General features: G+C 40.3%; 1 protein-coding gene across 1 annotated transcript in view; it reads left to right on the top strand.

Annotated features, from left to right (window-relative positions):
- The window catches only part of SEC24A (SEC24 homolog A, COPII coat complex component), a 63,114-nt gene that overhangs the window by 35,962 nt on the left and 11,512 nt on the right, over positions 1-15,640 (top strand). Inside the window, exons 8-18 of the mRNA XM_060240447.1 lie at positions 11-113; positions 1,073-1,199; positions 1,730-1,839; positions 5,448-5,560; positions 6,497-6,615; positions 7,198-7,253; positions 10,346-10,552; positions 10,779-10,899; positions 12,910-13,068; positions 14,679-14,852; positions 15,270-15,380. Of these exons, the coding sequence (XP_060096430.1) occupies positions 11-113; positions 1,073-1,199; positions 1,730-1,839; positions 5,448-5,560; positions 6,497-6,615; positions 7,198-7,253; positions 10,346-10,552; positions 10,779-10,899; positions 12,910-13,068; positions 14,679-14,852; positions 15,270-15,380 (1,400 nt within the window). The remainder of the gene's footprint in view (positions 1-10; positions 114-1,072; positions 1,200-1,729; positions 1,840-5,447; positions 5,561-6,496; positions 6,616-7,197; positions 7,254-10,345; positions 10,553-10,778; positions 10,900-12,909; positions 13,069-14,678; positions 14,853-15,269; positions 15,381-15,640) is intronic.

The raw sequence follows: 15,640 nt of genomic DNA, 5'->3' as shown, positions 1-15,640 counted from the left end.
CCTCATGTAGGTTGTTTCGATGTACCTTGACTAACATTCCTCAAACTCAGGCCTTATTGAACAAAGCCAAACTTCCTTTGGGGCTCCTGCTTCATCCTTTCAAAGACCTATCGGTATGATATGTTATTTAAACCTTTGTGTTCTCCTGCTATTGACTTTCAAAAGAATGATGCTCCCTGAAGTGTGTGTTAGCCTCACCCCAGAAAAAGTAACATTTATCACAGGTGAAACAGCACATGTAATGGAGATTTTCCCACTTTTGGGTATTTTGTCTACATTCCTGTGATGGACACATGCTTTGCTCAAGCAGAAAGTGTGTATTTTGAAATGTGTGTTTTATCTGGTCAGGCATTTCAGCTGTTAATATTGAAATCAACGTCTACATGTTTTCCAAGAAATCTGCCTTTCTGTGATTGTCTAGGATGGTTGCTATTTGCAGATAGGCAAAGGGTTTCTAGACTGGGGAATAACTACTTGATTCTAGTGGGAAATGTGGCATCAGTTATATGCACAGACTGCTTCTTCAGCCTGACTTTGTATTAATAGATTTCCTTTTTGCATATGTGTGTTGGATGTGCCTTGTAATACAGGCTTTGTGACTGCTGGAGTGGCATATATTGCCAAGTATGTTAGCACACAAATCTGATCAGCATCTCCACTGTTCTTTGTCTCTGCTGCTTCATATATATTGTAAGTCTAAGTTCTACCCAGACGGAGCTATTCCTACCCCCAAGTATTTTGTCAGTTTATTTTGAGCTTGGAGTAATATATGTGTTTGAAGCAGTTACCCATGGATTTTATATAGTCCCTGATTCCACATTGCCTGTTGAGTGTTGACTTTTTTTCTAATGCTGTCAAACTAACAGCATTAGGTTGTAATTAGAATCCCTGCTGTAAATGCACACAGAAGCCAATCTTCAGTTACTGGCAGCACTTACAAACTCATAACATCACAGAGTTGGAAGGGGCTTAGAATTCAAGGAACTATCATATCCGAGGCATGAGCAGAAAATGGACGTCTGTGTGACCTGAGATAATGTATTCTTGGTATATTCCTTTTTTTTCTCCCTAGCAATTGCCTGTAGTAACTTCCAGCACAATTGTGAGGTGCCGAAGCTGCAGGACATATATCAATCCTTTTGTCAGTTTTCTTGATCAAAGGAGATGGAAATGCAACTTATGTTACAGAGTGAATGATGGTGAGTTTTCTTTCCAAAATGAGGGCGAATCTGCTAAGACCAAACTAGATAAGGCTTTGATCACCAATCTCCACCTCTAATATATTATCTCGTTTTAAAGGTCTTGTAATAGTGGAGACAGGCTTTCATTATGGGTTGTGCAGTGGTAGAAGGGTTAAACTGCTCTTCCTGCATAGCCCCAGTGTGAATTGGGGGAGGGGGTACATGTGTAGCCATAACTGAACTTCTAAAGACAAATATCTGTGCTCCTCCCCTTTTTTTAGTTTGAGCCTCAGCTGATATCTCTCATGCTGACCATTTTAATTCTGAACTTTAAAAATATCATTAACTACTTGATTCCAGTGGAAAATAATTACGGCATCATTTACCAGCACTTACTAAGTTCCAGTACTCCTAAATATGACCTTATTTGTAACATCTCTCTAGGCTTTCCTTAGGGAATGTTAGGCTCACTAGTTATACTTAGAATAATCTCTAGAGCACTTGTGCCTTAATTAGTAAAGTGCAATTACAGTTTTTGTTTTCTACAGTTCCTGAAGAATTCATGTACAATCCTGTGACAAGAGTTTATGGAGAACCTCATAAAAGACCTGAAGTTCAAAATGCTACAATTGAATTTATGGCTCCCTCTGAATACATGGTGAGTCGCCCGCAACCCTGACAAATGTTGATGTTACAATACTATCCGTAAGGAGATGGATTAGTTAACTCACAGTACTAAACCATTATTTTGCATTATATGAATTGGTCAGGATGTGTTTGAGGATTTGTCACTTTCTATATGTCTCTGTGTTAAATGCAGTCAAGTCGGTTCCGACTTACAGTAACTCTGTGAATTAACATTCTCCGAAACATCCTGTCATTAACAGCTTTCCTCAGATCTTACAGGTTGAGGGGCGTGGCTTCCTTGATTGAGTCAATCCATCTCATGTTGGATCTTCCTGTTTTCCTGCTGCTTTCAACTTTTCCTAGCATGATTCTTTCCCAGTGACTCTTTTCTCCTCATAATGTGACCAAAGTACAATAGCCTCAGTTTAGTCATTTTAGCTTCTAGGGAGAGTTCAGGCTTCATTTAATCTAGAACCCACTTATCTGTCTTTTTGGCAGTCCACAGCGTCTGTAGAACTGTCCTTCAACACCACATTTCAAAGGAATCTACTTTCTTCCTGTCAGCTTTCTTCACTGTCCAACTTTCACACCCATACATAGTAATGGGGAATACTGTGATATGAATTACCTTGATCTTGGTCTCCATGACACATCCTTATGCTTAAGAATCTTTTCTAGCTCCTTCAGGGCTACCCTGCATAGTGTTGTCATTTTTTACATACTAGAAATTCCTGGAGTATGTAAAGTGTCTGTAAATATAAAGAGACATTCCCCCTGCTCCCCATGGGTTGATGACTTCTGACCATAGTACGGAGCCAAGGAATATTGCCTTCCAGGAACTATGCATTATTGATGGTGGTTGAATGTCAGGTTACAGACAAAAAAGAAAACACTGAAACCCATAAGAACTTACATTAATATGGAGGGGATGATTTAGGTGAAGAGGACAGCTCTCATTCTCTTCTTCTCCACCCCTGCTTCTTGCAAATCTTCAGTTTGTTCCTTTGTATTATTAATATGGCAAGTGTACTTGCAGGTCCCATTAAAGAATAGGTATCTGATGCACCATTACCCATAACTCCCCCAGAAAGCTAATTTTGCAATCTTGTTATATTGATGTTGTCTAGTTCTGCTAAAGATTGAGAATTGGGACCAAAAGATATGAGAGCATAATTGCTGACCACAGTCCAGAGAACTCCTTAGGAATCTGCAAGGACTTGCATGTATCTAGTTCAACAGTTATTCCCTTTTTTTGAGGAGCTTTCTGCACTGTGTTGAAAGCAGATTTTAAAGCTTCCCAAATTTTAAAAATGGCTTGTTAAGGTTTGCTATATGAAAACAAATTTGGTAAAACTGAGAGGAATGGCTAACACCTTAGAAATAAAATTCAAAATCGTATGGATACATTGGAAAGCTGAATTGAAAACAGTCAGATTCAGCAGAGGCAACTGTAAAAGTCTGCATCTAGAAAAACTATATACACAGGTAACTAATTTGCATATTAGGCCACACCCCCTGACACAAAGCCATCTGGAACTGCGTTCCTGCTCAAAAAAAGCCCTGCCTGGCCTTGACAGTAGTATATGTAAAAAGGATCTCAGGAATACACAAACTGAAGTTCAGTCACCAGTGTGATGCAACTGCAAAAAAAGCTAATATGATTTTAATCTGCGCTTATAGAAGCATAGTATTTGAAGTGCAAATAGATTCCTCCAGTCTACTGTGTGCTGATCAGACCATACCTGCACCCTTCTGTCTGTTTCTCGTTGCTGCACTGTAGGTAAAATGTAGACAAATTAGAATGAGCTCAGAGGAGAGCAACAAAGTTCTTTGGAGGTCTGGAAAACAAATCCCAAGAGGAAAGGCTGAAGGATCTGGGTATATGTAACCTGGAGAAGAGAAGACAGAAGGGAGATGTAATCATGTTTTTTAAACACCTGAAAGGATGTCATAAGGGCGAGGGGCAGTGGCTCAATGTTAGAATCTCTGCTTGGAATGCCAGCCTGTTGGCATCGTCTGTTAAAAGGATCAGGTAGTAGGTAGTATGAAAGGTCTCAATCTAAGATCCTAGAGTGGTGCTGATATCTGAATAGACAATGCCGATCTTGATGGACTAATGATTTGTCTTGGTATAAGCCAACTTCATGCATTCATGGAAAAGAGCTTGGATTTGTTTTTACACAAGAGGGAAAGACTGGATCCGGTAGGCATGTTAGAGGGCAGATTTTGATTAAGCATTAGGTAAACATTTCTGTCAATAATTGTTTTCACAGTGGAACCAAGGGGGGGGGGTTGTCTTCCTAGCTGGACTGGAGGTAGGTTTTCAAGCAGAGCCTGGAGAGCATTCTGTTGTGAGTGATACATGATTTCTTTCAGTAAGCAGGGTACATGACTTATAGGCTACATGCTCTATAAGGGTCCTTTCAACAGTATGGCAAAAAGTCAAACGACTTGCTGTGTAGTTGCAACCAGGGGTTTTTTTTCTGGTAAAAGAGGTGCCAGAAATCTCAAGAGGGAAATTAAGGAAAAACACACAAGTTTTTGAGATCCCCCCCAAAGAGGTTCCAGAACTCTGTTCCATTGCATTCCCCCAGAGAAAAAAGCCCTGTGTGCAACAAAATGAGCGGTGTATATATTTGGTAGCTGTATTGCTTTAGAAGACTTTTAGCATTTCTTTTGACCATTTTACACTATCTCAGTCAAGTAGAACTGGATCTACATTTTTTTGGGGGGGGGGACTTAAAAAATGATACCTCCTTATGGGCCCATTCTATCTTATGGGCCCATAGAATAGAATGGACTCCATACCCAATTTGGTGCCCCCCCATCAGTCCCCGGGGCAAGCACACCCTATGTGCCCCCCTAGATCCGGCCCTGCAGTCAAGATCCAAATAAGCAGTTCTGATTGCAAGAGGAGGGTTTTGCCACTTCTGCTTTTCAACTGCAGCCACGTGCGTTATGCTGATTTCTGCTGAGGAAGGTGTCCTCTGACCAAAAGAAGCAGTTTGTGGGTGGTCTGGTGCATATGCATAACATTTTTGGACACTCCCCCTCCAGTAGAAACACTTTGTATGAAGTTGGATAAAAAAATTGCCGCGTTGTCAAGCAAAGCAGGCTCCTAAGCCACTCCAACTTGTGCTCTTTAAAAACAAATACAAATGACCACGTGTGTTGTTTTTCCTTTCAAACTCAGATCAGAATTCTAAAAACCTGTTTGAACGCTTGGGTATGATTGGTATTTGGGAGCAAAGTAGCTTGCTAATAGGTAATAAGGCAAAGTAGCATTATTAGGGTCTGCTGACAAATAATGTAGCTAAGTTATGTAATTTGAATCCTGCTTCCACAATCATTTTAGCTTTGCATGCTTCTGTACCCCGTTGATTTCTGAAAAACAACGGTCTCTTGGATTTGGGGCCTTTAAGAAATGCTTTCAAGACAGTCTTAGATGCCTAACTTTCCTTCCTGACAAGGATCTAAAGGAAAACATGCAGTCTCTGCCTGCTCACTTTTGATTTATTGTGCTGCTCCTTGGCATGCTTCTATCTTATACAGTTTAGGCTGGCATTCTTTATTTAAAACAGAACAGTTTACTGTGCCTAACATCTTGAAGTAACTGAAACATAACTGCTTATTTTTCAGCTACGTCCACCTCAACCTCCTGTGTACCTCTTTGTATTTGATGTGTCTCATAATGCAATAGAAACAGGATACTTGAACACTGTATGCAAGACCTTGTTGGACAATCTAGACTTGTAAGTTCTGTATATCTTTTTGATCTTGTCATTTAATGGTCACATTTTTGCTAGGCTTGTTTGAGCTGACTTATTATCAGCTCTTTTACATGATGAACTTTTAAAATGTAGAAAGGTACACAGTTAACGCAAGTTCAAATTGCATATGTGCCCTTCATACACTGTGAGTAGCTTTGATAGAGAGGATTGATCAGTCAAGAAGATAACAGATTCATACGAATCTCAGAAAAGTTTAATGTTCTAATAGTTTCCTCATTAAATGCCAGTTTGCTTCATGGTATCTTTCTGTGTTTAGGTTGCATCCTTTGGTTGCTGGGGTATATCCTGGAGGGAGAAGTTAATCAAGAACATTGTGCTTTTGTGCTGCTTTGTAATTTCCTATCTAGTTAGAATTTTTTATCTCACTTTTCGACTTTTAACAAAATGCTGTTATAACTTACAGCAAGTAAATACAAATAATTTGATGAAAAGTGCTGTTATGCGTTCCTGAGGAAAGGACCATCTCAGAATCACTAGGTGTGGTTGGGTGTTTCACCAGGCTCCTCGATCTCCACGCCTCAGGGGAGATGATTCTTGAAACAGCCCTGCAGTGGCAGTTGGTGAAGTGAGGGGTCGCATCAAATGTAATATTAAAAACTTTTAAATCGTCCTCTCATTCCATAGCTCCCCCCCCCCATTGTGAAATATTGTTATTCTAAATGGAGTACTGTTTGGCTATCTGTTTTGTTACAGTAATATATTGTTATATAAGTTTTAATTTTTTTGGATTGAAGGATTCCGAACAAATCTGAATATCGGACTGTTAACTGTGCAGAAAAATTATATCCAAAGGGCAGTGTGCTACGGATATTTTTTGTTGCATAGAAAGTATCTGTTTGACAGGTATGTGTAGACCCTTTTAAAACATGATGCTAAGTTTCTCTGTTTAATTTCCAGACTTCCAGGAAATACTCGAACAAAAATAGGCTTTATAACTTTTGACAGCACAATCCATTTCTATAGCCTTCAGGAGGGTCTCTCTCAGCCTCAGATGCTTATAGTTTCAGATATTGAAGGTAAGTAGAAATCACTTGCAACATTTAATTTATTACATAGAATCCCATGTTGAAATTTTAATCTGTCAGTGACCAAATTCAGCTTCTTTATATAAAAAAAGGTTAAATATAGTATCTGCGGGTGTAGCCACAACAGATGACTTTCTACACAGATCACACTCATATAGGAAGTGTCAGAGTCTCTTCCAGTAGGTGCATGTGAAGATGGTCAGTCATATATGCCATTGTTTTGCATGCTAACGTCAATGAATTTATATATCCTTGGTATCTGCCTACTATTTTTGGTAGGAACTTGATGACTTGTGACGAGGTACCGAAAGACTTTTCTGCCCTTTCTGCTATATGCTCCCTCCCCTAAAGCTGGCCTAATATTAACCCTCCAGAGTAGCATTCCATGAAGTGTTAGGAAGCTGCTTCCAGAAAGGAGTCTGTAGCCCCACTCCCCACTTTTCCTTTTTTTGATGACATCCATGTGCCTAGAATTCAGTGCAGATAATTGTATTTGAATAGTTTTGAGAAGCATTGTTTATATCTCTATAGTATTCAGATTGTTAAGTTTCATAACTGTTGTTTTTCATGCAGATGTATTTATCCCAATGCCTGAGAACCTACTAGTAAACTTAAATGAAAGCAAAGAGGTAAGAGTGATATTATGCCATCCAAGCATTACAGAGATGTATTTAATTATGTTAGGTAAATCATACTTTATAACTTTGCCTTCTTGATATAAGGAGAGTGTAACTTGCAGGATCTCCCCCCTCCCCCAGCTCAAGTTGTACATAGATGTATTCATTGTGAAGATAACACTGTAGTTCTTCTGTAATGGACTGTTGTTTTGAAGGTGGAAATGGAAAAATAAAACTAGAAACCTGAAGGCAAAGTTATTATCTGAAATGCCAGCTTTTTTAGCTGGCTGGATTTAAATATCATGAATGCTTTAAATAATTAGCAAGTATTTTTAATCACAGAATATGAAAGAAGGTGCTATTCAATTGAGTTCAGTACAAAATTCCCACCTAGAAATTACTGGTGTTCCAAATTATTAAACTCTTCATTTGGCTTTATTAATCATCATGCATGTATGAGGGAGGACTGGGGTATGGCAGGAGAGGCAAGAACTAGCACAGTACTGGGTTGAGAACTAACCCCAGATTGCTGAGTGGCACCTTTCTTTAAGCAGTGCTTAGCCCTGTGAGATCAGGTCCTCCAATGCCCTATCCTCAGTCGAAGCCTTCCCAGCTAAGAATCAGGAATTTCTAGAGGCAGTATGGCTAGACCATGGGCACCAGTGAAATAACAAGATCAGTCTTCTCTTCCATCCCATGCCAATTATAATAAGGTACCCTTGCTAGAAGTAGGGGCTTGGCTTCTGCCACATTGTGGAAGAGGCAGCAGCTGTATACATGCGTACTTGTTATATGTACCCTTAAGTTTAGTTGGACGTTCTTGGAAATGATTGTGCATAGCATTGGTCTGTAAGTGCACACGCTTTATATAGTATATTCCATTGAAAGTGGAGGGCCTTTCATGTAAGTTAAAAGGATTTTATTTAGGAGCTGTAACACTGACAGTAAGCTAGTAGTCTTCTTGTAATGGTATTATTTATTTATATTTAATTTATTACTTTACATTTATATCCTGCCTTTTCCGCAAGCAGACTCAGGGCAGTTAACAATCAGTTATATAATACAATTTAAAACCAATCAAATACAGTTAAAAACATTTTGTGGTGGTATACAACTTTGACATGGCGGAATCTTTCTTTTTTCTGTTAGTGATCCCATGATATTTGTAGCTCCTCAGCGGTGAGAGGTGGTGGTTCTCACCTAGTTCAAGTGTTGAAAGCCTGTCAAAACAGTTCAGGTTTACAGGCCCCGTGGAATTGTGAAAGATCCCGCAGGACCCTTATGGCCTCCAGGAGGGCATTCCACATTTCTGGTGCCGCCACCAAAAAAGCCCTAGCCCATGCGTAGCATAGCCTGGCTTCCTTTAGTTCAGGGATGGACAATAGATTTTGTGTCCCTGAATGCAGTTCTATCTGTGAAACGTGGAGAAAGGCGGTCCTGTAGATAGGCAGGCCCCCGACCATAAAGGGCTTTAAAGGTCATAATGAAACGGACTTGGAACACAATAGGCAGCCAGTGGAGCTCTTTCAGCACTGGCCGAATGTGCTCCCATCTAGGGAGCCCCATCAACAGCCACGCTGCAGTGTTCTGCACTAGCTGTAGTCTGCACTAGCTGTAGGGTCAAGGGTAGCCCCATGTAGAGAGCATTACAGTGATCTGTTCTTGAGGTGACAGTAGCATGGATCACCAGAAAAGGGGCCAGCTGCCGTACCCGCCAGAGCTGAAAAAAGGCGGATTTGGTAGTGGCTGCTACCTGTGCCTCCATTGTCAGAGAGGACTCCAGAAGCACTCCCAAGCTCTTGACCTTAGAAGCCGGTATTAGTGGCACCCCATCAAGAGCTGGCAAAGGGATCACCTTTCCCAGGCCATCCCGACTCAGATAGAAGACCTCCGTCTTCGTCAGATTTAGCTTCACTGACTTAGCCTGAGCCAAGATGCTGCAGCTTGAAGAGCCAAGTCTAGATTTTCCAGGGTACAGTCGGAATGGCATCAATAGATAGAGCTGGGTGTCATCTGCACATTGGTGACATCCCAGCCCATACCTCCTGACAATCTGGGCAAGGAGCTGCATGTAGATGTTGAATAACATCGGGGACAGAACCACACCCTGTGGCACACCACATATAAGTGGGTGCCTTTGGGATGATTCTTCCCCCATCACCATCCTTTGTCCCCGACCTTGGAGAAAGGAGGCCAACCATTGCAAGGCAGACCCCTAAATCCCCATATCAGCGAGGCGGCTAGACAGTAACTGATGCTCAAACTGTGTCGAACGTGGCTGACAGATCTGATAGTAACAGTACCACTGAGCCGCCTCGGTCCAGATGTTGCATGAGTTCATTCATGAGGGCGACCAGAACCATCTATGTCCTGTGACCTGGCTGAAAGCCGGACTGGAATGGATCCAGTGCAGAAGTGTCATCCAGGAATCCCTGTAGCTGAATCGCCACAGCCCACTCTATGACCTTACCCAAAAAGGGAAGGTTCAACACCGGCTGATGGTATAGATAGTGAAGTACTTTTACTGGTTCCAATGCCCAGCTCCTGCAGCTCTTAAAGTTTATTTTGAGGGGTGTTAAATTTTATTTGAAGGAATGGGTGAGGTTGTGAGGTAGTTTTATTTATTTACTTCATTTACTCCTCACTGTTTTCCTCAATGAGGACCCAAAGTTGCTTACAACATTCTCCTCTTTTACATTTTATCCTCACAGCAATTTTGCGAGGAAGGTTAGGCTGAGTGTGTGTAACTGGCCCAAGGTCACCCAGCAAGCTTGTGAGGTATAATGAACCTGCATCTCCCAGATCCTAGTCTGACACTCTAATCAGTATATTGTGCTAGTTCTTGGGAAGGTCAGCAGACTTGCTAATAGGGGAAAGATGAAAGAGATGATTTGGTCGTCAGAATCTGTGGCTTCATCTTGAAAGGCTAGAGAAAGAACCTATAGTGACCGGCAGTTACAAATGGCAGCTAAAATGTATTATCAATATTTTGTGTATATTTTGATATGCCTACTGGTACTAATGGAAGGCTTTATTCTATGTTCTCCAGTGTGGGAGGAATATTCTTTGAAATTTCTAATGCTTTAAAAAACCTTTTTCTTCAGCTAATTCAAGATTTGTTAAGCACCTTGCCCCAGATGTTTACCAACTCCCTGGAAACACGGAGTGCTCTGGGACCAGCATTACAAGCTGCCTTTAAATTGATGTCCCCCACTGGTGGTCGAATTTCCGTCTTCCAGACGCAACTTCCATCTGTTGGAGCAGGTGCACTCAAACCTCGTGAAGAGCCTAACCAAAAAGCATCTGCAAAGGTAGGGAATCATAGTCTCTAAATGGGTGCCCTGATTCTAAATAATTTTTAAAGCACAAATGAATCATTTGACAGAATGTAAAAGGGATTTGGTAGGCCCTTCCTTAAATTGTTTGAGGAAATATTACAAAAGGCACTGTTACATGAATCAGAGTTAACAACCACGGTATCTGTAAGGTGGTGTTTGGGGTAGGTGGTTTGAAATCTTATTTCTGTTTTATTAACAGGATATACATCTTACGCCATCTACTGACTTCTATAAGAAGTTGGCCTTGGATTGTTCAGGACAGCAAGTTGCAGTTGACTTGTTTCTTCTTAGTGGGCAGTACTCTGATTTGGCTTCATTAGGTAAGGCATTTTGATGCCTGTATTTTTGGATGTCTCGTTTTTAAAAGGTGGGATTAAATATGAAATAAGTCATTTATATACTGCCTCATACTCAGTTGTGGTTCTCTGTCATAGTGATACGCTTCAAACAGTGAAGATCAACAATAAATGTATGAGAAGCTAAAATTGGAATGTTAAATTACGAGTACTAGTATAATGAAAAATACATCTCCTAGCATGTACTTCCTGCTATTACTTCTGGGAAGTCTCTTAATGGGCTTTTTGATGCTACCAATCAACAGGGCTGCCAGGAATATTTCAGGTATTTTGAAGGAAACTGGAAGACTCCTGGTCTGCACATGAAAAAGAAAGAAACCTACTCAACTAGTTTGAGAAGGATATATCAAAAACTGTTTGGAATAGGAATGCAGAGGGACTGGATTAAGAATGCCTGACAAAGTGGGGCTCGCAAGGTTATGCACACTCTGTAAGGATGGAGCTATTCTGAAGGACCATGCATAGATTATAGTGAGGTGGATCACAGGATGCAAGGCCAATCTGAGAAATGCTGAAACTGTACGGTAGCTCAAGTTATAGAAGCTAGCTCAAGTTATAGAGGTCCTGTAGCATTAACAAAAAAAATTGTAATTTAATAATCCTAATAACCATTCTGAAGTTAGAGGCCCCTCATAATATGAGGTCCTAAACGGTAGTTTACTTGTCTTGTATATAAATTCAGCTCCAATAGGATGCATTAGGGAACAGTGCAAAAAACCTCAGAAGAGTCCACGTGGTTGATAAGTAACGATAAACTGCTAATAACCTAGTGATAGATTTAGTGTTGCATAGATTGCCTCATCCTAAGATGTTCCCTTCCTACAAAGGAACAATATTTAAAGGTTTCCAGTCATAAGCCACAGAACAGATGTGCCCTGTGCACAGAGTAGAATACAAAACTGCTCTGAAGATTTAGTTTGCTCACATTGGGGGGAGCATATTCTGAGCATCAAGCAAAGCAGGATAGAGACAGTGAAGAATTGGACTGTCTCCATGGTTTTATATAAGGAAGTTCTTTCATATAAGTCTCACGGAAGAAGCGTCTTCTTGGATTTTTGCTTTAAAAGATATGCCATTAAGTGCAATAATTGCTTTTAAAATATTTTTAAGAAAAAGCTCATTAAGCCTCCTGACAATAATTAATGGATTATAGCTACTAATTTAGTGGGAAAAGGTGGAATCCTGTTTATTTTAAAAATATGGATTACAATCTTTGAAGAATTTGCAAGGAGAAAATAAACTATATATATTCCCATCCCTCTGTTTCTATGAACTCTCATGGGCTTCTCCATCTCCTCCCACCCCGATGAGTTCTCAACTGTTCTCAGCAGTCTATGCTTCCTCTTGTGACAGTTTTTGTTCCTGGTTAATTCACAAGGGCATAGCAGTGTGTAGAAACCATACCAGTATGTAGAAACCATACCTTGTCCGTAGGTGATCACTTTTGCTGCCTTTATTGTCAGCATGATCCACCCACTTTGCTTATTAGGTATTACCATTTTTATCACAACTCTTTTGTAAGAACACAGAAAGACGATTAGGAAATACGATTGTGGAAAATTGGAATGACAAATGCCAAAACGAACCATTTTCATTCCATCAGTAATGCCTTTGCTTTGTCAATTTATCTTTGCTTTGTCAATTTGTAGTTGGATCTTTATCTCACGGAAGCCCAATTTTGCACAGTGTAACCCGCCTAGAATAAAATTTTAACCTGTTAAGTTGACAATGCATTCTTGATTGATTGAGCAAGTCTGTTAAATCTTAGTTTTGTCATACCTAGTGTGGTGCCATCTTAAAGACATCAAATGTTTAAAACACATGTAGGAAAATTATTTGCACATTTTATCTGTTGTGCTCATTAGTAGTATTTTTTCTTATTCCTCCTGACAAATAGTTAAACTTTTCTCTACTTTTTGAATCGATCTGATCTCCAAGTAAATAAAAAAAATATTTGCACTTTTTCTTTTCCAGGGTGTATATCAAGGTATTCAGCTGGTAGTGTCTATTACTACCAGTCTTACCATCACCAACAGAATCCTCCTGTGGTAGAGAAATTACAGAAGGAGCTCAAGCGATACTTGACCAGGAAGATTGGCTTTGAGGCTGTTATGAGGATAAGATGTACCAAAGGTCTGAATTTAATTTGTCAGTGTTAAAGTAGATTTCCCCATAAGCGCCTAAATGAGTTGTTTGGCAAATGTATACATCAGGGGTGACCAAAGTTCCTTAATATAGGAGCCACATACAATAAATATCAGATGTTTGAGAGCCGCAAGTCATGAATGTCAGATGTTGGAGAGCTGCAAGACAGGAAGGCAGGCAGGCAAATAGATGGGGGAAGGATGGAGATGGAAGACAAATGCCTTGTCCAAGCCAGTCAATGGGACGGTGGGTTCTTCGAGAGCCACACACTATGTGTGAAAGAGCAACATGTGGCTCACAAGCCGCATTTCGGCACCCCTGGCATACATGTAATCATTAGAAAACTTAGAATTTTTACATTAGAAGTTTGGAAATGAGTAATGAATGCAGCTGACACATCCATGCATGTTCATTACTTGATGGCAGTTGAATGACGAGCTTGTTTTTGCAAGTAGTAAGAAACTTTGGCATGTGGTGTGATGTATGGTGACTGTTTGAGAAAAGCCAGTCTCTTGATGCTGTTAGTGAACATGCATGTGCTAGTAGATCATAGTTTTGCAGTGTGCATATCCAGAATAAGAGCCCCGTGGCACAGAGTGGTAAAGCTGCAGTACTGCAGTCGGAGCCCTCTGCTCACAACCTGAGTTCGATTCCGGTGGAAGCTGGTTCAGATAGCCGCTCCAGGTTGACTCAACCTTCCATCCTTCCGAGATCAGTAAAATGAGTACCCAGCTTGCTGGGGGGAAAGTGTAGATGACTGGGGAAGGCAATGGCAAGCCACCCCGTAAAAAGTCTGCCGTGAAAGCAACATCACCCCAGAGTCGAAAATGACTGGTACTTGCACAGGGGACTACCTTTACCTTTATATCCAGAATATGCTGATGCAGTTTGTCAAGCTTAAGTATTAACCTTTGAAGACTCTACTGTTTGCCCAATGGAAGCTTTCATATGTGATAACACTTTCATAAAAGTGAGAATTTTGCCAGGGTATTAAATTATAAATGCCAGGATATTAAATCTTTGACTGGAGCTGAGATATGTTAATACAGTGGAGCGGCTGCTTTACTGTTAGAAGAGTGATCTGTTTTCCCCTCCTTTGCTGCCAAAAACCACCTTTCAGGACTGAAATACTCATTACTAGTGACAGTGCTGGTCTCTGTATATTTGTGTAAGTTTTCCTTATGCCACATATGATCACCATAATTGTGTTATATTCAGGAGATATTAATTGAGGTCCAGTGGAGTCCCATGCATGTAAAAAAATGCTTCTGCAACACAAAGGGAGGTTGCTGATATTCCCTTGTGTAGAGGCAGTGATAATATTGAGGAGTTCTGAGAAGTCTCAGCATGTACATGGAATACTAATAATGAATAGAGTACACACCACCAGTTGTTGTACTGTGGTAGCACACAGAATATCTTGCATGGAAGGATCTGGCTGTTTGAGTTGATTTTCAAGCTTCTTTGTGACTTTCTTTGGCCAAAGTAATATTTAAAAACTTCTATACCAAAGCATTCCTCAGCATTATGATGTGAATGCAGTTCAGAAGATAGGCCATCAGTTCACAGTGTTAAAACAATGCTCCTTTTCATTCTAGGTCTTTCCATTCATACCTTTCATGGCAACTTTTTTGTGCGGTCAACAGACTTGTTGTCATTACCCAATGTGAACCCTGATGCAGGATATGCTGTACAAATGTCAGTAGAAGAGAGTCTGACAGACATGCAAGTGGTCTGTTTTCAGTCTGCCCTCCTTTATACATCTAGTAAAGGTAAGGACGTCATGGCATCAAATGCCATTGATGATTCAAGAGGTCTTGCTTTTTCTAGATCTTCAGATAAAATTAGCTGGATGTGAGGCATCTTAGATTCACTCACAGATTAGTTTGCTAGTAGTGTAGTTCTTCATTCTCTAACACTTTGAAGAGTGGGCACCAACTCATGGACAACTGTGTCAAGTATGGGCAATTATACTTTGCTATCTATACCATTGTGTTTCATGGATTTGGTTGGGAAAAAAGTAGCTTCTATTTAATTTCCAAAGTGAATTACTACTACAAAGAAAAACTATAATTTATCATTTTATGTTACTGTTTTGATATCTGTTTTGATACCTCCTGAAGCAGAGCCTGGACAAGTCTGTTAAATAGTGTTTGGAGACCATGGATCACATTCTGTTCTCTGTACAGGTGAAAGGAGGATTCGTGTCCACACACTGTGTTTGCCGGTTGTTAACCAGTTGAGTGATGTTTATATGGGTGCAGATGTACAAGCTGTTACTGGACTTTTAGCCAATATGGGTAAGTGGTTAAATATTTTGCTTATTTGAATATGAAATACTTGTACAAAAAATCTTGTCACGTGCAGCATGAGCAAAGCTGCACTGCATAAATGGCAGTTTTCCTTCTGTTCTGCTGTAGTCTTCTGTAACCCCAGAAGTTGTGCCGTAATGGGTGAGTGGGCCCTCAGGAACACCTGTTGCTATCTAAATATGGCTCTGCAGCATTAAGTGTCTCAGAATCTTTTTTTGCTCCTGGAAACTCTTAATTGAAATGGATGC

This window comes from Heteronotia binoei, chromosome 5 (assembly GCF_032191835.1).
Source record: "Heteronotia binoei isolate CCM8104 ecotype False Entrance Well chromosome 5, APGP_CSIRO_Hbin_v1, whole genome shotgun sequence".
NCBI lineage: Eukaryota > Metazoa > Chordata > Lepidosauria > Squamata > Gekkonidae > Heteronotia > Heteronotia binoei.
The sequence above is the reverse complement of the archived record's forward strand: the minus strand, read 5'-3'. Positions and strand labels throughout refer to the sequence as shown.